General features: G+C 43.7%; 1 protein-coding gene and 1 non-coding gene across 3 annotated transcripts in view; one reads left to right on the forward strand and one right to left on the reverse strand.

Annotated features, from left to right (window-relative positions):
- The first annotated feature begins 24 nt into the window (after positions 1-24).
- Positions 25-23,527, forward strand: part of ITGA2 (integrin subunit alpha 2) — a 109,388-nt gene continuing 85,885 nt past the window's right edge. Inside the window, exons 1-2 of one of the 2 annotated variants that reach the window (XM_019532043.1) lie at positions 25-165; positions 21,565-21,688. In XM_019532043.1, coding sequence (XP_019387588.1) covers positions 123-165; positions 21,565-21,688 — 167 coding nt within the window. In that variant the 5' untranslated portion in view covers positions 25-122. Of the gene's footprint in view, positions 166-19,886; positions 19,975-21,564; positions 21,689-23,527 lie in introns of those variants that run through there. The other variant, XM_019532044.1, reaches the window with a different exon arrangement.
- Positions 9,113-9,184, reverse strand: TRNAK-CUU. Its single transcript has one exon. It is a non-coding gene; the product is annotated as a tRNA-Lys (tRNA).

Consider the following 23,527-nt stretch of genomic DNA (forward strand, 5'->3'; position numbering starts at 1 on the left):
GCAAGCCGCAGCGCCTCCGAGCTCGCGCGGCCGCAGCCCGTGGCTCCGCGCGGCCGGTACTACCGCGGGCAGCGCAGCGGAAGCACCTGCGGCCGGGACAGCCCGCGGGGAAGCGGGAGACCATGCGCGCCCCGCTGCAGCTGCTGCAGCTGGCGCTCAGCCTAGGTAGGTGTCCCTGGGGCGGGAGCAGCGGGAAGTTGGGAGACGTCCCAGCGCCCGGCGCCGGTACGGGCTGAGCGGCGGTGCCCTGAGCGCGGGGCGAGGCGCCGCTTCCCCGCCTCTGCCGGGCGGGAAGTGGGTCCCAGCGCGCCGAGGGGAGCCGGCGGCGCGGCGTGGCGCGGCGCGGCTCTCTGGAGCTCCCAGCACTTGGGGGACTCCTGCGCGACTCGTGTGCTCTTGAAGTGAAGGGGGAAAAGACGCCGGGGTGGGTGTCCCCTGGTGCAGCCCTGCTCCCGGAGTCCAGGCACCGCTCCAGTGCTGCCTCCCGCAACAGGGCAGGTGTCCATCCTTGGACCAGGAGGGGGAATTGGAGTCTCACCCCCTTGCTTCTGGCTGATTTCAGTAACCATTACGTGTGTGTTTTTCCTGGGAACTGTGATCTGTGAGGTTCACACGCCATAAAATCCCTGCTCAGAGTTTAAAACCCATGCTGTGCTTTCACAGGCCTTCGAACTCCTGCAGGAGCTCTCACCTGTGAGATGCTCCGACTTGTTCTCTCAAGGAACTGTAGCAAACAATGCAGTGGAATGCGCAGCTGGAGGGTGTGGAAGCAGATCCACAGATACCAGCCGGTGGGGAGATATATGGTGTACAAACAACACTGTAATATTATGAAGAGAAAGCTACTTAAAGCTTCAAAGTGTGAAACACCCAGTCTGCATTTTTGTCTAATCCGTTCTTTATTCTTCTGGTCACAGTGACTGCATGCCTGAAGCAGAAATGTGACCACTAATTCATGATGTAAAAGGTCTGGGACTCCTGAAACTCTGTAGAGTGGTGTTTACCAGGGTGAATAGTAACTGGTTATGTGAGCAGGACTCCCCTGACAATAAGAGCTGTCTGAAAAGGGATGTTTGTAGTTGCATATTAAATTATTCATATAGCCTAGATCAAGTATTCATTTCTATAATTCCGAGCTGCCGTAACTTCAGTTTGAGATTTATCACAAAGATGAAATCAATTAGCTGACATAGCTGCTGAACTAATGCTTTCGTACGGCCCACTGACCTCAATAACAAAAACCTCACTGACCTCAGGAAACATTCTTTGTGCTTTAGATGTTTAAAGGCTTATATTCTTTTTCGCAGTGAACCTAATGTGAATTCACTGGTTTTGGAAGAGTTACTTTTGACTGACATTAGTAAAGCGTAGCAGTCAGGCAGGTGTGGGATAGCTCACAAAATCCTGTGAGCTATATGAACATTGGGCTATATGGATGTGTGGTCTGACCCAGTGCAGCACGTCTTGTATTCTTAAATTCTTTGTTATATTGTAGTTCCTGCAAATGTCTCTGAGAATGAGAACTGTGTGTGTGCACGTCATGTATAGCATATATAATTTAATTGCTAAATTAATCTGCATCTATTCTAGAAATGAGTACTTTATTTTCAAATTAGTTTTGTAATAATGTAGAAGTAGGATATATTGTGGGCTGTGGACTATATTTTCTTTAATGCATAGAAAGTGCTTAGCACCTTGTGGGTCCCACAGCACCCAGTAATAAGTAAGACTATCTCTTTTGGTACTAGATAGTACTAGCCTGCTGTTTTCTCTTGGCAGAAGAGTTTTGTTTGGATTATAGTAGTGGAATGTGTATTATAAATAACAAATGAATAAATAATGTATTCTAGACAAAGCTAGTGCTACCACCTATTAGTAATGTTCTCATTGTAAGACTGTTTTTAATTGCTTATAATTTGTCAAATTTTAATAATTTGGATTTAAATTTTCCACCCTAGGTGTCTGCCTTAGGTTGTTTTTGAAAATCTGAATCAAATTAGCTACATTTTCACTTGTTTCGGAAAGTGTGGCTAATGAAAGAGATGTTATTTTGCCCATGTTCAGTTCTGGGAACCCTTTATCTGGAAACCACTGGCCCCTATGTTTTGGAGGAAGAACTTGCAATATGACAGGAAGGTGTCATTTGTGTCAAAGATGCTTTTTTGCCATTGTCACAAAAAAAATCCAAATCTAGCACCTTTGAGAAATTGTAATTCCTATGTATCTAGTGGGATTTAGAATCTGGACATGTGAACAGTATACTATGAGGTGAGTAGTGGCAAGGCTTTGTGTATCATTTGCTTTGCAGTAACTTACTCTGAGAACTCCTGTTCCCTGATAAGGGGGAAATAACTTACCCCTACCACAGTTAACTTCCACTTCAGGTAAGAGCATGCGCTAAGGCAGGCAGTACAGAGTAGCTGATAAGTGGTAAAGCCCTGCCCCCTCTTATCCCACAGTTTCTGTTCACATTAAAATCTTAGCAGCTCAGTTCCGTGAAGATTCTGCCTTTCCTGGGCATGCTGCAACCTGAAGATTAAAGGATTTTCTTTGAACTACTGCATCTGTGTCTCTGCCAGGTATATGTCTGAACACCTAATTTAAGAAAGGGGAAACTTCTTTTCTGTCCTTGGTGACATCCATCTGCCACTGTCATTAACTCAAGTAATAGAGATCTTTAAAGTGAAACTAAAATATACGCAAGTAAGTTGTATGTTTTTTTTAGGTGTCACTGTTTTTATAATCCTAGTAAATTACATACCAAAAACTAAACTTGTTTGGAAATGTAGAAATTAATGTTACTTATGCAAGTTTGATTCCATCCCTTTGTGTGTTGTGAAACTATATGTAATTACATGGTGACATACACCCCTGCCTTATTTAGTGCACAGATGGACTTCTCTTGGTGGTGAGTCAAGATTGGGTAGCAAAGGAGGCTGGTGTTGGACCCTTGCTTTTTTTCCTGCTACTGCTGGAAGGTGTAAAATTGATGAGACAGGGGATGGCAGCAAGAGAAAGGCCAGTCTCTGCTAAGGCAGTTGAATGCTGCCCTGGAAAATAGGATTCTCTCCCTGTCTCTGCCACAGATCTCCCATAAGATTCTAGGCAAGTCACTTAAACTGAACTTCTAGTGTGGTTACTATTTCCGTGTTCCTCATTTTCTGTCTACCCAACTTGAGACCATGGGTACTGATTTGAAGAGGTACTGAGCACTCAGCACCGCAGTTCAAGTCAATGGGAACTTTGATCGCATTGGGTACATCTACATAAGACACTTAATGCCCATTGAACTAATTCTACTGTGCATTAGCATAGCTGGCAAAAACTATGCTAATGTGCAGCAGAGTAGTCCAATGACTATTAAGTGTCACACAAAATAATTCATCTGCACCAATGCGCATTAGCACCACTTACAGTGCATTAAGTTTAGTACCTGTTTTTACAGGTACTAAACTTAATGTGCTGTAATTAAGGCACAATAATGAATGTGTAGATATGCCCATTAGGTACTTCATGATGCTAATTACTGGGTGCATCTACATGTGCCCCCCATGTTGCAGTTGTTACTGCGCTGTCATTTAGTACTTGCCTTAGGAAGTACTAAATGACAGCGCAGTAAGAGTTGAATAGTGGGCAATGAGTAAGGCATGAGGCCACTCCAAAGATCAACATTGAGAAGTCAAACTGTAGAACATCTGCTAACTAACAGAGCACTGAATGAGGCAGGGATCCTGTAGAAAAGATAGCATGTGATCATGTTATTAAAAACTGTCATAATATCTAAGCCTTAGGGTGCTGAATTAAAGTTCTACAGGCAATCTTAAATCTGGCATTTTGAAACATCCGATATACAGACTTTGATGTCTTCATGTTTCATTAACCTTTTTAAAAAAAATTATAACCATGAAAACTCATTATAACTCATGAAAATCCGCTCATATTTTCGTATGGGAAGGTTGGATTTTTTTAAAATGGACCTAGAACTGAACTTCTGTGAAAACAGGATCTCTGTTGGTTTCACTGGTGTCAGATTTTAAGAGAGTTTCTAAGTTATCAGAAGTAATATCACAGATGGTTTCTCATAAGGTTTTATTGTCACAGCATTATACATTTACGTAGGGCTTCTTACACAATGACATACAAAACATGTATATTATCCAAGATATATGAATACTGTAAACTAAAATTAAAATACTTTAGAAAGTACAAAATGTTTAGGATTATGAACAACTTACAAGTTAAACATTAATATTGATTTGTATGTTACTTGAATAGTGTAAATATGGGACACACTGGCATACTCTCAAGTCTAAGTAGTATGTTTTCTGGTTTTAAAAGACAATTTTGCTTTTTAAGATTAATCTTTTCTGAGTATTTTTAATTTAATAGAAACAAGGTATCAAATGCTCAGGTATTCCTTATTATTATTGTTTCTTTGCTACTTTTCAAAAGGCATAAAACTAGTTCACTATTTAAACTAGTTCACTGTTTAAATGAATTAAAACATTTAACCATATATGCCTGCTGAATATATGTTCATGACAGCTAAAATTAAATTGTGAATGCATCCGATGAATGTCCAAAGAGCTAAATGGGTATACAGTACTTTAGGGATAATGCAAAGAGAAGCAAGTTTCTATGTATTTTTAAATGAGTAAATTTAACTATTAGCACTAATGGAAGTCTTGAACATTCACAATCTCCTGTTGTCATTTTCATTTGAAGGTTTCCTTTGTTAGGCTTTGAGCAGGCCCGTTCCCATTTCCATGGTTACCCTGTGGCAATGCAGACAGGACACAAGCTGGGTTCTCGTTTGAATGGTTCGTGCAGCTGCATACCAACACGTTATGTGGTTGTTTTAGGACACTTTCACAAGTGGTTTTAATATTTAGGAACTCTTCTTCACAAAGTGTTCACTAGCCCTGTGATACATAGTTATTTTAGAATTTCAGACCCTAAAAACAAGAGAGAATTCCTAGCAAAACAGTCTTATTTCAGTGTAAATAAAACTAGCTGTGGTGTACCCATTCAAATTAGTCAAGGGCATAGCAGAAGTGTGCCATTCTTAGTTCTGATTTTATTTTTTTATAAAATGAATAAAAGATTAGAATATTTTCCTTTGTACTTCTTGGAAGGCTGTATTAAATAATTATGTGAACGTGCTACTTCATTTAGAAAATTTATTAAGGAGAAAAGGGGAAGAGAGAGACAGGGAAAATCAAAGTGAGCATAACAAAATGCTACATTGCACTTTCTGTATTTGTTTTCACTATTTCTCTATATTGCTATAGAGCTATATGATGTAACTTTCTTCCCACTCAGCATATACTAATATGTACAAGTGATAAATGTTCACACCTCCCAGAAAATGGATGGGGAACCGTTTTCAGTGTTTATTCAAACTAAGGGTAGAAATTCTGAATTTTAAAATTAGTAAAATATTGTTAATATTAAAACTGTTATCTTGAGGAAGTGAAAGTAGCCTTCCCAGGATTAAAAAATACTATATGGGAACTACAATTGTTTCGTTTTGAGCTTTGGAGAACTTGGGATCTCATGGTGTCAAGAGATCAAATACAATGTAACACGGGCTCCAGAGATGAATGTTATGTATTTTTTTTGTCCCTGTCAAATCAGCAGTATACATTGAGATCTGCTGGCCACTTGAGTGAATATTATGGAATGGATGCCATGCTTAGTGGGTTTTTGCTGCCATTTTCCTATGTCACTCTGTCCTTTAACTCTTCTCTTCCTGTTTTATAACCTTTCCTCCTTAAGAGATATCCATATTAAATTAAACTCCTAAACTTCCCTGACTAATTGTAGTTGATGGTTTCCAACGGACACCGGACAATCAAGAGCTGTCCACAATAATTATTGTTGATTGCCAGACATAAATGACATGGACCATCAGTTGTCTATGGATGAGGTTGCATTTTTTGGTGGGCAGTATGCAGGGCCCATCCCAAATAAACTCAGCCAGTGCTGTCAGCTGGGTTTCAGGTGATTGCAAATACTTGCTCATTTTCATTTTGGGATGGGTGGGGAGGAAGGGAACTGCCATTTGGTTTTGTTATACCCCTATTCCATTCACCAAGCGTGTGAACCCAGCATGGGAAGTGATGTGTTATGCTGGACCATATGGAGTTGGTCAATATAAATATGACCATTTATATCTGTGTGGCTACAGACAGACATTATACACAAATTGGTTTCAGTGATCAGAAACTGGTTTAAACCTGTAACAGAACAGACATTCAGTGCAAATAAACCAGTTTCAAAATGGCCAAAACCAGTTTGAGATAAACCTAGTTGAAATGTAGCATCAGACTTAACTGATTTGGCTTAAAGTGGTTTAGGCAATGTCTGTCCCAGACCCCTTCATGGTTTAAGTTAAGCCAGAGTCCCCCAGCATCCCAGCATGTTCTCTGGGGTCTCTGCTCCCTAGCTGAACAGGGCTGGTCTCGCCCTTCTGCTCCCCAACCCAACAGGGACAGGCAGGATCAGGGGTCTGGCCAGAGAGGGGTTTAATTCCCCTCTCTCTTTGTCCCACCGGCAGGGACCCCAGCCGGGTCTGCCGGGCACTCCTCACTGCTGCAGTGGCAGGCCATCGTGGCCCCTGAGGCAGAGGGGGCAGGAAGGGTGGGCTTCCCCCTCTCTACCCTCACTGCCCCTGGGGGACTCCAGCTGGGTCTGCCTGCTCCAACCACTGCTGCTTGTTCCCTGCTTGGGGCAAGTGGTGGAATAAGCCCCCTCCACCAAACACCGGAGGGAAGGGGAATAACTCTGTGCCCCCTGCCTAAGGGGCCCTGCTAGCCAGTGTCTAGCTGCTCCCCTGCTTGACTACTGCAGTGGCAAGGGGGCAGGACCCTTGATGGGGGAAGCAGCCCCTGTCATGGTATCAGGGATGCAAGCCTCTTCCCAACAAGGGGCCCCACAGCAGGGTGGGCAGAGCTGCAGTGAAACAGGGCTCAGAGGAGGCCAGTGTTCCCTACTGCGCTGCCACCATGGTGCTCTGCAGCAGCTTTCCTTACCTTGCAGCAGTGGTCCCCTGCCAGGAAGAGGCTCACACTTGGGGGGAACAATGACAGGAGCTGCTGCCCCTGCCATGGTCACTCCCCACTTGCTACTCCTGTGGCCAGGTGGGGTCAGGGCCAGATGCCGGTGGGCAGGGCCTCTTAGACAGGGGGCAGGGAGAGGGGTTATTCTCCCCTCTGCCCCCGGGGCACTGCAGTGGGGTCTGCCCACCCTGGGTGCCACTGCTGCTTGCTCTGTGCCTGGGGCAAGTGGAGGAATAAGCCCCCTCCACTGGATGCCAGAGGGAGGCAGGCAGGTGGGGCTTATTCCACTGACTGCCCCACGCACAGAGCAAGCGGCAGCAGCACCTGGGGCAGGCAGACCCAACTGCGGTGCCCCGAAAGCAGAGGAGAGAATAATTCCACTCCCTGACCCCCCCAAGGGGCCCTGCTGGCTGGCATCTGACACCACCCCTGCCCAGCAGCAGCAGCCGTGAGGGGGCGGCAACCCCTGTCATGGTTTCATCAAGCCTGAGCCTCTTCCCGGCAAGGGGTCACAGCTGTGAGGTTAGGAAAGTTGCTGTGGAGAATGGCAGAGGGATGATGGTGTGGAGGGCTCTGGCCTCCTCTGAGCCCTGGTGCTGCCGCATGCAGTCCGTGCAGCTCTGTCTGCCCTGTAGCAGGACCTCCCTGCCAGGAAGGGGCTCATGCTCCACGACACCATGATGGGAGCTGCTGCCCCTTCACTGCTGCAGCGGTGAGGTGGGTGAACAGACAGATGCTGGCTGGCAGGGTCTCTTAGGCAGGGGACAGGGATGGGGGTTATTCTCCCTCCTTCCAGTATCCAGCAGGGGGGGCTTATTTCACCACTTGGTCGGGGCAGGCAGGCCCGGCTGTGGCCCCTTGGGGCAGTGGAGGTAGAGCGGGGACTAACCCTTCTCCCTGCCCTCTCGGCCTCAAGGGTCATGCCAGCCACTCGTTGCAACAGCAAGGTGGGAGTGCCCAGCAGACCCAGCTGGGGTTCCTGCTGGTGGGACAGGGAAGGGGGAATTACACCCCACTTTGGCCAGTTCAGCCCAGGCTGGCTACACCCCCCAGAGCTTCCCAACAGCTAAGGGCATGCTCTAGCATCTCCCAGCTCCTGGCCTGAGCAGCTGCAGGCATGTGCCCGCATGTCCTCAGTCCACAAGGAATGTCTTACAAATTGGTTCAACCTAGGCAGTTTAGACTAACCTGCAAAGGTTGAATCAATTCAGGCTCTGGCTTTTTGAATGTCTGTCACTAGCCTGTGTGATTTGGCCCCATGACTGTCTTTTGATTCTCCCATTATGGACTGTTTCAGCTAACTGACTTACCATTATTTTTATTAGAAAGAAAAAGAGTAGGCTAAAATTCAACCAAGACCAAGATCAAAGATACATGCAGGCAGTTGCAACTATGAGTATGTCTGTACCATAGGATAAATTACCCTGTGCTGAGCTCTGTCCAGATGTGGCTAAACTGCTGCTGGTACGAGAATTCATTTAACAGAAGCCTGGGTATTTCCAGACTATACTGCAGTTGCATACCCTTGGTGACTGGTTACATGTAGCTTTGTTCGCTGATTTAGGAATCATATTGTACAAATATCTGACTTCAATTTATAACCTACTAAGACTTTTATTCAATAAGGTACTCAGTGAAATGTCTAACTTTAACCTTATGGGTGGTCTTGTTGATTACAGGAAGACTATTCTCATGCTCAAATTAAGCAAATGAATATTTGGGTAAATTATGGATGACTGGTGTAAGAAATCAGTAGCCAAACCATTTTTGACAGTTATGGCCTGTAATATATTGACTAAGATGAAATCATAGATTCTAGGGTTGGAAGGGACCTCAGTGGGCCATCTAGTCTGCTCCCCTGCCCCTGGCAGGTAAGAGAAGGGTCACCAAACCTGGAGTCATGTGAACTCAGCCAGGTGCCTGTTGAGTCTCTTCTTGGAGACTCCCAAGGATGGAGTGAGTATCACCTCCCTTGGATGCCCATTCCATAGACATTAGGGCTGGAAGGGGCCTTGGAAGATCATTGAGTCCAGCCCCCAAGAAAAGAAGGTTTCTTTGGCTGGGAATTGAACCCAGGCCACAGCAGCAAGAGCACTGAATCCTAACCACTAGACCACCAGGGAAGGGCTCTAACGATCCTGGCAAGCCTGACCATGAAGAACTTTTCTCTAATGTCCAGCCTAAGCTTTCTCTCTGGTAGCTTATGGCCATTGTTCCTTGTTGTTCCAGGGGGTGCCCTGATGAACAGATCATCGCCTACTTCATGTTGCTCTCCCATTATGAATTTGTATGCCACCACAAGGTCCCCTCTCAGCCTTCTCTTGGTCTTAGCCTTTCCTTGTAAGGCCTTCCCTGCAGGCCTCTAATCAGTCGAGTGGCTCTTCTTTGGACCCTCTCCAGGTTGGCCACATCCTGCTTGAATTTTGGCATCCAGAACTGGACACAGTTCTCCAGCTGTGGCCTGACCAGTGCCACATAGATGGGGAGAATCGCCTCCCTGGACCTGTTTGTGAAGCACTTATGGATGCACGACAAGGTACAATTGGCTCTGCTGACTACTTCATCACATTGACAACTCATGTTCATCCTTGAGTCAACAGTGACTCCAAGATCTTTTTCTGCCTCAGTGGAGCTGAGAAGGTCGCCCCCCAGCCTATAGGTATGATGGCAGTTATTTCTCTCTAGATGCAGCACCTTGTACTTGTCTTTATTGAATTGCATCCTGTTGCTCTCTGCCTACTTCCCCAACCTGGTCAGTCTGGATCTGCTCCCTCCTCTCCAGGGTATTGGCTTCACCCCATATTTTTGTGTCATCCATGAATTTGGGCAGGGTGCTTCCCACCCCCTCATCCAGATCACTGATGAAGATGTTGAACAGCATTGGACCCAGAACTGAGCCCTGAGGGACTCCACTGCCCACAGCTTTCCAGGTTGACACCGAGCCGTCTACTGCCACCCTCTGAGTGTGACCCTTGAGCCAGTTTGCTACCCAGTCTACTGTATAATCATCCAAGGCAAATCTCCTCAGTTTATTTATAAGGATGGTATGGGATACCTTGTCAAAGGCCTTCTTGAAGTCCAGATAGATAACATCTACCTCGACTCCTGCATCTAAACATTTGGTGGCCTTGTCGTAAAAAAAAAACTAGGTTAGTCAGGCAGGACCTGCCTGCTATAAACCCATGTTGGTTACCCCTCCTCATCACATTAGCCAGCGGGCTCCCACAGATGTGCTCCTGGTTAATTTTTTCTAGGATTTTTCCGAGGGATATAAGTAAGGCTTACTGGTCTGTAGTTCCCCAGATCATCCTTCTTCCCCTTCTTAAAGATTGGGGTGACATTGGTCCTCTTCTAATCCTCCGGGACCTGACTCAGTTACCTTGAGTGCTCATATATCCTTGCCAGTGGTTCAGCTATGATACTCACTAATTCAGTGGGTGGAGTCCCTCTGGTCCCGGTGATTTGAACACATCCAATCCCTCCAAGTGTCTTTTTACCATGTTGGCACTGACTGTTGGTCGGCTGATGTTCCTCTTGTTGGCGCCCGTCATGCATACTGAGGGTTCATCTAGGTTCCTATTTAAGAAGACAGAGGCAAAAAACTTATTGAGGAGCGCTGCCTTGTGCCTGCTATCCATCACTAAGCCCCTCTGCCTGTCCTGTAGGAATCCTATGCTACCCTGCACCTCTTTTTGCTCTCAGTGTACCTAAAGAAGGACTTTTTATTGTCCTTAATTGCTGCCACTAGCCTGAGTTGTAGAGCTGCCTTGGCCTTCCTAACTGACTCCCTGCAGGCATGGGCCAAAGATGTGTGCTCCTCCTTGCTAGCTACCCCCTGCCTCCACTATGCTTCTTTTTTTGCCCTTAAGGTATCCTGGATGACCCTGGTTAGCCAAAGGGACTTCCTGGCCCCTTTGCCCCCTTTCCTCTGCCATGAGATTGTCTCACTCTGAGCCCAAGGGATGGTTTCCTTGAGGAATGACCACCCATCCTGGACCCCCAGAGCAACTAGGCTCTTGGTTCCTAGTACCCTGCTAACCACTGAGCCTATTAATGCCAGCCTCTTTAAAGTTTAGCATTTGTGCCCTGCTAGATTCTTTGGTTCAGTTGGAGCAGGGATAGCATTATTATGCTTATCATTCATTCTGTAGTGTGTATTCTAGGAAGTTATAAAATAACACTGCAGAAGAGGATGTATACATTATATGTAAACTATTTCTCTGCATATATCAAAATCCCTGCAGTTTCAATTTCAACACAAGCAAAATAGTAAGTATTGAAGAAATAAAAGTCATTTGGTATTAGCATTTTAGTAGAGAGGTTTTTTCCCCCCATAAAGTTACTGCACAACTGTTTACCCTGTTATCTGTAAATATGGGGCAGTGTTTCAGTTTAGTCAACAAGGGAGTTGTATACTAACTAAGGCACCATGAGTTGACTGTGTTAGCTTGTTATTGTGTACAATAAGTATAGCACACATTAAAGGTGCTTATAACTTTCTGTGTCTTCCTTCTGTGTGTCAAGTCTGTGTGGTTTTTTCTGGCTTCACCGTCACCTTAAGAACAAGCTTGTTTATAGATGGGGACCTCAGTCGGTATCCCAGGGTCATCTGCCATGTCTTTGCTGGAAAATTAATTTTGAAGGGGAGGAAGATGTTTTGTCCCATCCCCTCCGGTGTCTTCCTTTGGTCATTCTGTTTGTCCTTCTGGCTCAGGGATAATAAATAAAGGTTTGGTTGACATTTTTTGCATATTAAGATTCAGATAGCTATTCATTTTGAAACATTCCTTAAATAGCCAGATTACTTATTTAAATGGACCCACTAAAAAGGACAAAAATTTATCTAAATATCAAATTTAGTTATACCTGACATCTGAATAGTTGAAAGTTACATGAGCAAAGTCCAGTGAAGATAAAATATTGCAAATTCACCTTTTAGTTAAACAAAATTATGCCTCCTTGTTCACTTCTTTTGTTAAAAAAAAAGCTAAACCAAGGATGTCAAACTCACCCTGTCCTGGGCTTGATCTGGACTGTAGGGTTCCTTGTAGGCTGGATCTGGACTACACAGCAGTGGGACGAGTGGCAGAGATGGAGCAAGTGGCAGCAGCACAAGTGACAGTGGGGCAAGTAGTGCTGTGTCAGCACAAATGTTGCTCATTTTCTTGCTGCCTAAAGTTATCCCCAATTGCAGTCCCATAACCCTAGATTCTGGGCAGGTCCTACCACCATCCATCCCAGGCCCACTGAGAGCTCTATGGGCTGGAGAAAACAGTTCTGCAGGCCATATGTTTGACTCCCCTCAGACTAAACAATAAACAGAGCAAAACCTGCAATGTTGCTAATGATAAGGTTCTTTAGTAGGCTTGCTACTAGCATTTTCTCTTTTGAATCTTTGGCCAAGTTCTCTTCTCTCTCTCATTTTGAGATGTGACAAATACCAGCTTACTATGTGCAATAAAGCTAATGCCCTGAGAGCAGTTCTGAAACTGTCTAGCAGAAGCTGATTTCAGCAATTATTACAATGGACTCTGCACTTCTAAGGCAACAGAGACTGATCTGGTTTCTTGACAGCAAAATATTTCCCCAGGAAATATTAAAAAAATGTAAGTAACCCACTCAAAATTTTACATTGGCATTATTTACAAAGATAGAACTTTTCCACCATGTTGTGGCTAGAGGTCTCACCAGGAATACTTACACTTGCCAGATTCGTGTGCATGTGTTTAAAAGAATTTAAATCCTATCAGCTCTGATGTTTGTGAATTTCATTAGAATAAGGGCATTTTCTGGATCGGGGTAGGCAGTTATTTTGGGTGGAGGGCTGCTTACCCAGTTTTGGCAAGCTGTTGAGAGCCGCATGGGTAGCCCCACCCCTTGGCAGGTGCTCCACCCAATGGTCACCATCTTGTCCCAATGTCTTGGGATCAATGTCCCATGGCCAGCACCAGTACGGCCCAGAGGAGGGCTCAGACTGGCAGGGGTCTGTGGAGCCAGGCTGGGCTGCACCAGCAGGGAGAGGGAGGAGCTGGCCCGGCTCCATAAACCCCCTGCCAGCCAGGACCCTCTACTCCTACCACCGTGCTCTGGGGCCTGCCGGCACTGGCCCTGGGACATGGGTGCAGGCCCTGTGCTCCTGCACCTGCTCACTCCCAATACCCCCCAACCCCGTGGTACAACCCTGACCCCCAGCTCGCTGGCAGGGAATGAGCTGGTGCAGAGCACAAGGAAAAATGGTCCTTTGCCTGCCCCTTGGCCCATGCTCCCTGCTGCAGCCACTGACGGCCCATGCTCCCTGCTGCAGCCACTGACAGCCCATGCAGGGCTGTCCTGAGCAGGCACAGGCAGCCCCATGTGGGCTGCGAGGGGCTGCAGTGTGGGGCGCTGGGCACAGGGCGGGCAAGGGGGGCTTCTTTTCCCACACTCAGCACCAGTTTGTAACCCAGCCATGCTGTCAGCTTGGGTCCTGTGCAGCTCTGGGCTTGCCCGTCAGGGCTGCACCGCAGTGGCAGCAACTGTGGGCCCTTCCCCCACTTGTCACACCGGGAAGTGTTTGCTGCTGCTGCCCACCCAAAGCTAACACACTGGACAGCCCAGAGGCAGTGGTGGCAGCCTTACTGCAGCCTACCACAGTGCAAGCTCTGGGTGGGCAGCAGCAGCAAACGCTGCCCAGTGCAGCAAGCTGGGGGGGCCGCAGCTACTCCCGCCATGGCGCAGCCCCAGTGGGAGAGCTACACATCTTCCTGATTCAGCTAGCCCAAGTGGGGGTGCTGGTTTAGTTGCTGACAACAGGCTGTACTAGCTGACATGGTACCAGATGTCAGACCAAGCCTCTGTTGGTTTGCTAAGATCTCTAAGGATATCATCCTGTTAGTTTTTGGTACATGCTGCCTATTCTTGTGAGGTACTTGAAAGCTACGGGGAGAGACAGGGCAAAGAATCCTTTCCAAATTGATGGTGGAGTGGGAGTAAAGCAGCTTTCCATTAAAAGTATCCATCACCCCACACCAGAGACTACAACATGGGGAAAGGCTGACTTAAGTGGCATGGGCCTAGATCCATCCATGCTTTATCGAATTTAGATAGTTCCCCCGCTTTTCACCATGGGGTGGTGTGCAATCTTCCTGTGGCAATAAAGAAGGAATTCCATCAGAGCTTTGGTCAGAAAGTTCCAACCTCTTGGTGCAGCCCTCATATCCTGCCTTCATGCACTGCAAGACCTGCTCAGGGACCTCCATGGAAAACATTTTGTTTACATTGGTTCTAGTTCTTTTAAAATACATTTCTCTTTATTTATCACCTCTTAAAGATCATTTTAAATAAGGATACATTGTTTTTCAAGCTCTGCTTTTATTAAATGCAATAAAATATGGTATAGTAATAAAAGTCATATTGGATTCTCTTTAATGATCTATATTTTCCCCTTTTACTGTCTTTACAAAAGCCTTGCTGCTCTTAGTACTTAGGAAGAGATATCTCCAGTTAAAACTAGAGTGAAAGTGTTGGATGAGAAGTCATTTTTTATCATAGGGAAGCACATGGAATTGCTTTCATTTTTAATTGTTATTTTTGGAGCTGCTAATCTAAATAAAGGCATATTGTGAGGTACAGAGCTATATGTTTTGTTAGCTCTGCAATTTTCTTAATGCCTCTGTGATGTCACTTAATAAACACAAGAGTCACATAAGGACTGGGGAGGCAACAGAAGGGAGAGGAGAAAGTTTCCAAGTAAGTTTAGTTAAATGCAATTTGTGTAGGCTTTCCTCAAAAGTAATTTACTCCCACCAAAGTTAATGATGGAAAAATGTCAGGATAATTAAATTGAATGCGGTTGAGTACTTTCCCTCTTTGTTACCAAAACATACAGGAAACTATCAGTCCTACAGAAATTACTGTTAAAATCAGCGGAGTCAGTCCTTGTATGTACAATATATTGTTAATCTTTCTTAATTTTAGATGAAGAGCTGCTCATTCATTTGTTCTGTGACCAACCTAGGCAGCATGTTGGCCGAAATGTAAAATATCACTAAAAAAGCAAGTCCTCTCTAGCAGCTAGGAAAATTATGAGTTAAATAAATCTTCCAACCTGACACTAATGGCATAGACCAGTAAAATAGAAAGTATCTTTTAACACTTCCCCAAACCTCCCCAACATTTTGACCCACAATTTGTATAAAATTGATTATAAACAGGTCACTGCAAAAATACTCAATGCTGTTCTTTACTGTTGTAACCTGGCACAGAAACTAGTCTACAGAATCTCGATAGTTTCTGACTTATGACTTCCTACTGGAAATTAGGAGAGTTCTAAAATGAGTTGCGTAAACTGCCACAAAGCTCTAGATTAGCAGGGTGTGTACACATGCACATCTCACTCCCACCCTTGCGGGTGGAAGGGCTGGGTGGGGTGCAATTTGTTTGGGGGGCACCATGGGCCACGTTACAGCCCACAGACCATATTTTGCCCGCTCTTGCTACATTCGAATAGATTGATGCTCAGTTTGACACGCCCTAAACAGACACTGAAATTTTAATTTGAAAATTTGAATTTTACCCCTCCAGATGTCTTTTTTTTTTTGTCTACCGATTTTTTTATGAAAAGGGATGACCCTTTTATAGGTATTCAGTGGATTTTAGATAGCTCCAGATTCCTCTGAACCTTCTTTAAAGTACTGCTTCAGACAGTGCAAAGAATGCTAGAATGAGTTTAAGAAAGCTGATACTTTTCCCAGTTTTCACTTTGCAAATACAAGAAGAGGGCTGTGTCTTTAGAATGCTGATGGAGAGTATTTAATAAAGATTCATCTGATCAACTACTGGAGTCCTGTTGAAGCAAAGCTAGAGTAGAAGTTGATTTTTCCAACTCTAAATAAGGTGGTATTTACAAACAGAAGTTCAGAAAGGGAAGATTTGATTGTTTGGCTATACTTTTCTTACAGTCACTTAAATGAGAGTAGAATTCTGTCAAAGGAGGCTTGTAAAATCCAGCTAGGCGGGCAGGCTTTAGTATCAGGAGAATCATGGATTCTGAAAGTCAGGTGCCCGAAGACAACAGCTATGGAATATTTCCACCCTAGAATACACAATACTTAAAACCTAGGCCATTTGTAGAGGACACCTGAAAGTGGGTTAAATGCTCTTTTGCACCACTTTAATGGTGTTGCTGTTTGCATGAGTTTGCAAATTCGGCAGCATACTGTGCGTTAATTCCAGCCGCTGTAGCAACTTCGGCACTGTAATGTGCCTTAAATGACTTTGGGGCACAGCAAACTAAAACACCTCTGAGGAGTTTTTTAGTTTGCTACCTTACAGCCGCAGAGGAAATCACTGGGCTCCTTGCGGCTCAGGAGCCGTGCAGACAGCCCCAGCAGCAGCCCAGCAGCAGCCCAGGAAGAAAGGGAAAAAAAAAAACAGTGAGCCTGATCTTTTTTTTTTTTCCTCCTCCTTTCTTCTCTGGAGCTGCCTGCCTGCCTGAGCTGCGTGGGGCCCAGTGCTCCCCTCTGCAGCTGTGGTGCCCCCCATCACCGCCCGAGCTGTGTTCCTGTGTGTGGGTGCTGCCTGCGGGGGGCCACCACTGCCATGGAGGGAAGCACCAGCCCACCCCCCCCACTGCACCTTAGGGAGCTCGCTCTCCCCTCCCTGCCTCTGGAGACGTAGGTGAGGACACAGGTGTACACAACAGGGGGATTACTTCGCCCTAAATTGAAGCGGTGCTTTTAAAAAACCACCACTTCAATTTAAATCCTCATGTTGTATACAAATGCCCCTAGACACTGCAGGGATTGGCACCCTATAAATGCATAAGAGAGTTCTTATTCTGTCATGGGCTTAAAATAGGCCTGAAGCAGAGTTGACATTTTTACTTTTTTTTAGCTACAAATGCCTGAATTTCTTTTTCAGAGTACTGTATTTAGATGGATACACACAGCAGGGAAAAATCTGTGTACTCCTATAATGTAACTACTGTATGTGAACGTGATCTGCATGGCAACTACATTTGGTTTAGGAAAAAGTTTCATATACTATTCAGCTTTGCAGAAAAGAGAAACAGCTCACCAAGCCTAAATCAAATACAATTTTAATAAAGTTAATATAAAACCAAAAAAAAATCATGCCTATTAGAAATCAGTGTGTGAAACACCCATTACGAGTGTGGCCCATTTGCTAGTGTTTCAGGCTACCAACATTGTACAGTTCATCAGGACTGAGCCTATCCCAATGTCGGTATCATGATTTACTAGTGGGTATAAGGTATGGCAGTTTCATGGACAGAGTTACTATCTTCAAGGTCGCTTCCTGCTAAGTCAGACTGTCCGTCTGGAAGGAAGGTAAAAATTAGACACCACAGCTTTGAAAAGTGAGGGGTAACTTGTTTAGCCTAAGAGGCATGCCCTCAGCCAGTATAACAGACATTTCCACAGTTCAAGAGCAATACACTGATATCTAAGGCACTGTGTGTGAACCATTGCTGTACCAATGCTTGTCTTTAGGAAAGCTCTTCCAAGGATTCTGCATTTAGTATCACACTGAAGTGAAGCCAAGGTCACAGCAACAGCACACAGCAATTTCAGACCAGAAAGTGAAGGATTCCAATATAAAGTGGCCAAAGAATGGGCAGAATGTAGTGACCAAAGTTGGAATTTGGCTAGGAAATTAGTTATAACATAGAAACATTACCACATCAAATCAGACTAGTGCTCACCATCTTGTTCAGTATGCTGTTATGAGTAACATTGAGCAGATGCTTTTGCAGAGGGTGCTGAAGATCGTAGGTCAGCTGGAGTGTGCTAAGTCCTGCCTCCTGTTAACTGAGAGCAGCATGCATTATAGAGCAGCTTAAGTGTACCTTTTGCTGTGTACCTGTTCATTTTTTTAAAATTAGATTGATTGAACGCATACTTTCAATTAATTCTCCATATTTAATATTTCATTGGCTACAGTTTCTATTTTTGAGCATCATATGACAAAGGCAAGTTGGTTAATTTTAATAGTCACTCCCAAACCTATTGATTGCATGGATCAGTTGCTTCCAATGTAAGCTTGAGTAGATGCACAGCCTATTTACTGAGTGCATTGGGCTTCATATCCTGATTTCTTATGCAGGTGTTAGAGGAGTAGTGTCTTTCTCTCTTCCCATACTTAAACCTTAGTAGAACTTTGTATATTTTGGACTCATATCTTTAATATTATTGTTTATTTTGAAAACTGGGGAAGCACAGCAAGGTAATAAAGGTGAATTAAAAATATATCACTGGTATATCCAATAACAGTCTACTACAGTGGGGAAGAATACAAATTGTTTACAAGTGACATTTTGCTGCACAGAAATGTCAGCTGTGTTGAGAATTTTTCTGTAACACAACCAAGTTTGACACCGTAGTAAGAGAATGACAGGAAGCCCACTAAAATCAAACACAATCTTTTCCCAACTATGCTGGAATTTGGATCATAAAATTAAATGAGCTCTATCTATTTCTAGAGCTCTTTTCCAATGTTTTGTCTATAATCAGATAGATAGTTTGGATATTTCTTCACTTACAGTATTCAACTAGTAGAAGTATTCTTCCTCCATAGGGGAAGGCATGTAGTTGGCATGAGGGAAATTAGAATATGTACTCGTGTTATAGGAAACTTTTAGTTTCTAAGGATATCAGTTTCTTTAGTCCATAATGAGAATCTTAAATGAAATGTTAGCTGATGGACTTATACATTATTTATGGGTTTTGACTGATGATAATATTAAAATAAACAGGATATCGTTTAAAGAGGTGGTTGAGATAAAGTGTCAGGAATATAAAACAGCATTATGATTGACACCAGCTTTATGGTAATCCAACTTTTCCACATAAAGTATTTTTTAAAATATATTTTTAAATGCTGGTGAGAGACCTGTGATCACTCTGGAAAGTATATAGAATATTATGGCTGTTCACGTCCTGTCTCCTCCACAATACAAGCCCTGTGCTTAATGACACAGGAAATTCTTTCATTTTTAAACATTCATCTTAATGACATCACTCACAGCAAACAGCAATTGTTTGCTTTCAAGAGATAATCTGCTGATTTTGGTTTAACTAATATATGATTTCCTGTTCTGAGTTCATGACCAAAAGAAAATAAATGTGCACACTGTGTTTTATTTCCTAATGTAGCATGTTATTTATTGGATTTTATTTAAATTTTATTTCAAGTTAATATTGTGCCTGCTGGCTTGACTTAAATATCACACACCGAGTATAGTGTATATTTTGATTATGCATATTCAGGTTGGTTAAGCCCCTTCTAATTTCTATTTCAAAGCAAGGCTTAGTCTTGGGACTTTCAAAAGATCAAGTAAATTAACTACTTGCCTGCCAAAAAAGACAAATGCCTGGAACTCTGATCTTCATTCTTATGCTAAGATTTTTAAAAGATGCCAAAGACTAAGAGAAATCCTGAAAGGATCCCACCTTAAATAACTCTTATGATATTATCCCTAAGAGAAAGGACCTTAAAATCGTTGATGTTAAAAAAGAAATTAGGGTGTTAATTCCAGCAATGGTGGGATTAATAGCAGCTCATCACCAGGGAAAAAGAATTAAGAAAGGGATTATGCATAGAACAAGTTGTTGCTTGGAAGCAAGGGACAGGAACTCTTAATGTCCTGTGCAGTGAGAAGACAACCTCCTGTTCCTCTTTGAACAGTAAGGGTTTCTGTCCCCTGCTCCCAACTTCTATTAAGGAGTTCCTTTCCCTAAGGTTGCTTGCAAGTCAGATTTACTGGGTCACCAGACACATTTCAGCTGCTAAACTGTAATATTCTAACCTTACTTCCAGGTAAGGGCTTGCATCCAGGTCTGCCCCTCCGTGTCTCTGAATGGCTCTAAGCATCTCTTTTCCTTCTTGCTATGAAACTACAGACAAGGTACTTTGGGTAGATGTGATATCTTTTATTAAGAACATTTTTTTTGAACTATTTAGCTGGTCTAATAAAAGATATCATATCTACCCAAAGAACGTTGCCTGACTATGTCCTAGACCAACACAAGTGCAACCAACAACTCATGAAACTACAGAGGTTTCCTTGATTTTTCAACTAAGCTGTTTTCTGTTTAGCCCACCAGTGTGAGCATTGTACACATTTATTGTTGATTTTTGAACTTATTAAAATAACTCTGTGGTGTCCAGGTATATGGGTACCATATATTTTTCTATTCATTATAGAAAGGGGCAGCATTATCTTGTGCACTGAGAGTAGGAGTAGAAACCAGGATCTGCAAAGCCTAATCCTGGCCTTATCACTGACTTAAGTTGGCTTGGATAGATAACTCAGTTTATGACTGTCCGGCTAAAAATAGATGTCACCAAATGAAATGGATAGTAATTTGCAGACCCAATAGGATCAGGCCCCTGAAGCCCTAGAATCACCTGCCCAGGATGGCTGGAGAGTAGGGGCGGGCAATTATTTCAGGCAGGGGGCTGCTTACCCAGTTTTGGCAAGTTGTCGAGGACCACATGAGTAGCCCCGCCCCTTGATAGGTGCCCTGTCCCCTGGTCACCATCTTGGGACCAAAATGTCCCAATGTCTTGAGACTAATGCCTCAAGGCCAGCACTGGTGGCGTATCCTGGCAGGGGTCTCTGGAGCTAGGCTGGGCTGCACCAGCAGGGAGAGGGGGGAGCTGGCCCAGCTCCCTAGAGCCCCTGCTGGCCAGGACCCTGTACTTCTGCTGCCCTGCCCTGGGCCCTGCTGGCACCGGCCCTGGGACACCGGTACAGGCCCTGTGCTCCCACACCCACTCACTCCCAGTGCCTCCCAGCCCCACGGTATGGCCCCGATCCCCAGCTCGCTGGCAGGGAATGAGCTGGTGTGGAGCGTGGGGGAAAAGCAGCCACTTGCCTGCCTTGTGGCTCTTGCTCCCTGCTGCAGCTGCTTGCAGCCCACACAGGGCTGTCCTGAACAGGCACAGGTAGCCCCATGCAGGCTGCGAGCAGATGGTGGGCAAACTCTGGGTGGGCAGCCTGGAACCGGTACGTGGCCGGGCTACAAGCTGATCCTGAGTGGGGGAGGGGAAAGTGGTCCCTCGCCCACCCTGTGGCCGATGCCCCATGCTGCAGCTGCTCGCAGCCCACGTGGGGCTGCCGTTGCCTGCTCAGGACAAGAAAGTATATTAAATTATATTTCTTGAATGCCTTTAATTAAGGTATGTTCACTTAAACACTTACATTGATGATACTGAAACTTTTGTTAAGCAATTCGCTAATGATTCAGGAGTCTCTGCCTGTAGTATTAGATATATCCAAGTTCTCATTTGGAAAGCCATTTATTATCATGCGTGGATAGATGGTCACTTTTGAGTAAGGGTGGGAGAAATACTGCTTTTTATTGTTTGTGTCAAAGGCCGCTTTTTAAAACTGATGTATCAAGATGACTTGGCACAGGGAGAATTTTGATCCCACTAAAATTAAGTTATTTCTTTAATTGTTATTCACGGTAATATTAATCATTCTGTTTAACTTTAACAGACATTCTTCAGAATTGCTGTGAAGCATACAATGTTGGGCTCCCAGGAGCAAAAATATTTTCTGGTCATTCAAATGAGCAGTTTGGATATGCAGTTCAACAGTTTTTAAATGAAAAAGGCAAATGGTAAGGATTTCAGATACTTCATTCTTTGTCATGGGGAAAGATTAAGAGACTATATGATTTAACTTTTCCTGTGTATAACCAATTGTAAAGCTCATTTGAATACAAATTGTGTTTATTCATTTGTCTTTTTAAAGGAAGCTTCTTCCTGGTAAATATTAATTTATTTGATGTACTAAATTTAATGTGGGAAGACATTCAAAGCATTTTTTTCTTGAAGAATATAATCTGATGTCATTAGATACCCATCTAATCTGATGTCATTAAATACCTGTGTAATTAGCACAAACATTCTCTATATTTTATTCCTGTTGCTGCTCCTTGGAGTAAGTTGTGTCATTTTATGAAAGATTATATCCAATGATGCCATACGTGGCAGAGGCATAGCATTAAAAATGGAATACTTGGGATAAGGGGATACTTGAAAAAATGTTTGCAGAATTTTTTTTTATTTTTTATATTTTTACATACTGAGATATAATCTCTTTGGTGATAGTACAGTATTCTGGAAAAAACAAAGTGAAGAAAATATAGACAATACAGTCATTCATCTAGGAAAGTAAAATTCTGCATTAAAAAGTCCGTAAAGTAATAATTATATATAAACTTTGTTTAGTGACTGGTTGTGTGAATTTATAGTCTGAAAAGCGTAGAAAGGCTAGAATAAAAAAACAGATTTCCTAGATTCCTTATTACTTCATATTGCTTAAAGCATGGTTAGTAACGCAGTTGAGTGCCTTGGAAAGCTTTCACTTCCAGCTCCAACAGTTACCAGAAGAAATAATTTTGCCAGATGCATGAAGTTCACACTCATACATGCAATCTTCACAATGATCTTAGACCTCCTTATATTAATGGCATATCCAACTGTTAAATATTTCATGAATCTTGGAAATTAATTATTCTGTTTTAACATTGCTGAGAATACAGTTGTGGATCTGGGAAATGATTCAGTTTTCCCACTGGAAAATCAAAAGAAAATTTTGCAAAGTCAGAATTTTCAAAAATTGTTTTTTATTTTTACAGAAAGTGTATTTTTGTCCCAAACAGTCATTTGAGTACAAAACTCCATTTCCGTTCAGGGTTAGGATTCAAGGTTTAAATCCTAGTACTTATTCTAGTAAAGTGCCCTACTAAAACCAAGATATAGAGCCAGCTTACCTTCCATTCCCTTCCTAATGAAGATGATCCAGCCAGAAGGAAAGAATCATGAAAGGAAGAGAACAAGACAAGGGAAGGCAGATTATGTGGACCAGGGAGGAGGGTATTGCCCTAAAATAGAGAGAATTTTGGGTCTGGCCACTGTTAACATCTGTTAATGGGCAGATGTAACATTGCAGTAAGGGCTACCAAGAAGAGTGTTGGAGTGATAACGCAGCCTGGCTTAACTCCTGTCTTAAACCAAAGGGATCTGTGCTAGATCCATTACTGAGAACCACCATTTGCATACTATCATAGAGAAGGCAAAGAATGGTGATGAATTTCAGTGGGCATCTGTACTTTTCGAAAGATTCTCCACAGTGCTTTTCAGTTGACAGAATAGAGGGCTTTGATGAGGTCAAAAAAGGTCAGGTAGAGAGGCCTCTCTACATGGCCACCTTTGTGTACACAAGCTGAAAATGATACAAATGTATCAAAACATCTCCAACTTTAACAGTATTTCATTCAGGGTTAAAGTTGGAGCAGTTTTGCTGTGTATGTATCAACAACACATAACTAGGGACCTACTGAAATCACAGTGGAAGTAAACTGTGCAGTGGCTCTTTTAATCTTGCCTATTTTGCTGTACGCTCCCCCTGCCCCTGATTGGCAGAGGGGTCCTGCCACTTGCTGCTGATTGGC

Source organism: Crocodylus porosus, unplaced genomic scaffold (assembly GCF_001723895.1).
Source record: "Crocodylus porosus isolate Cpor-Errol unplaced genomic scaffold, CroPor_comp1, whole genome shotgun sequence".
Taxonomy (NCBI): Eukaryota; Metazoa; Chordata; order Crocodylia; family Crocodylidae; genus Crocodylus; species Crocodylus porosus.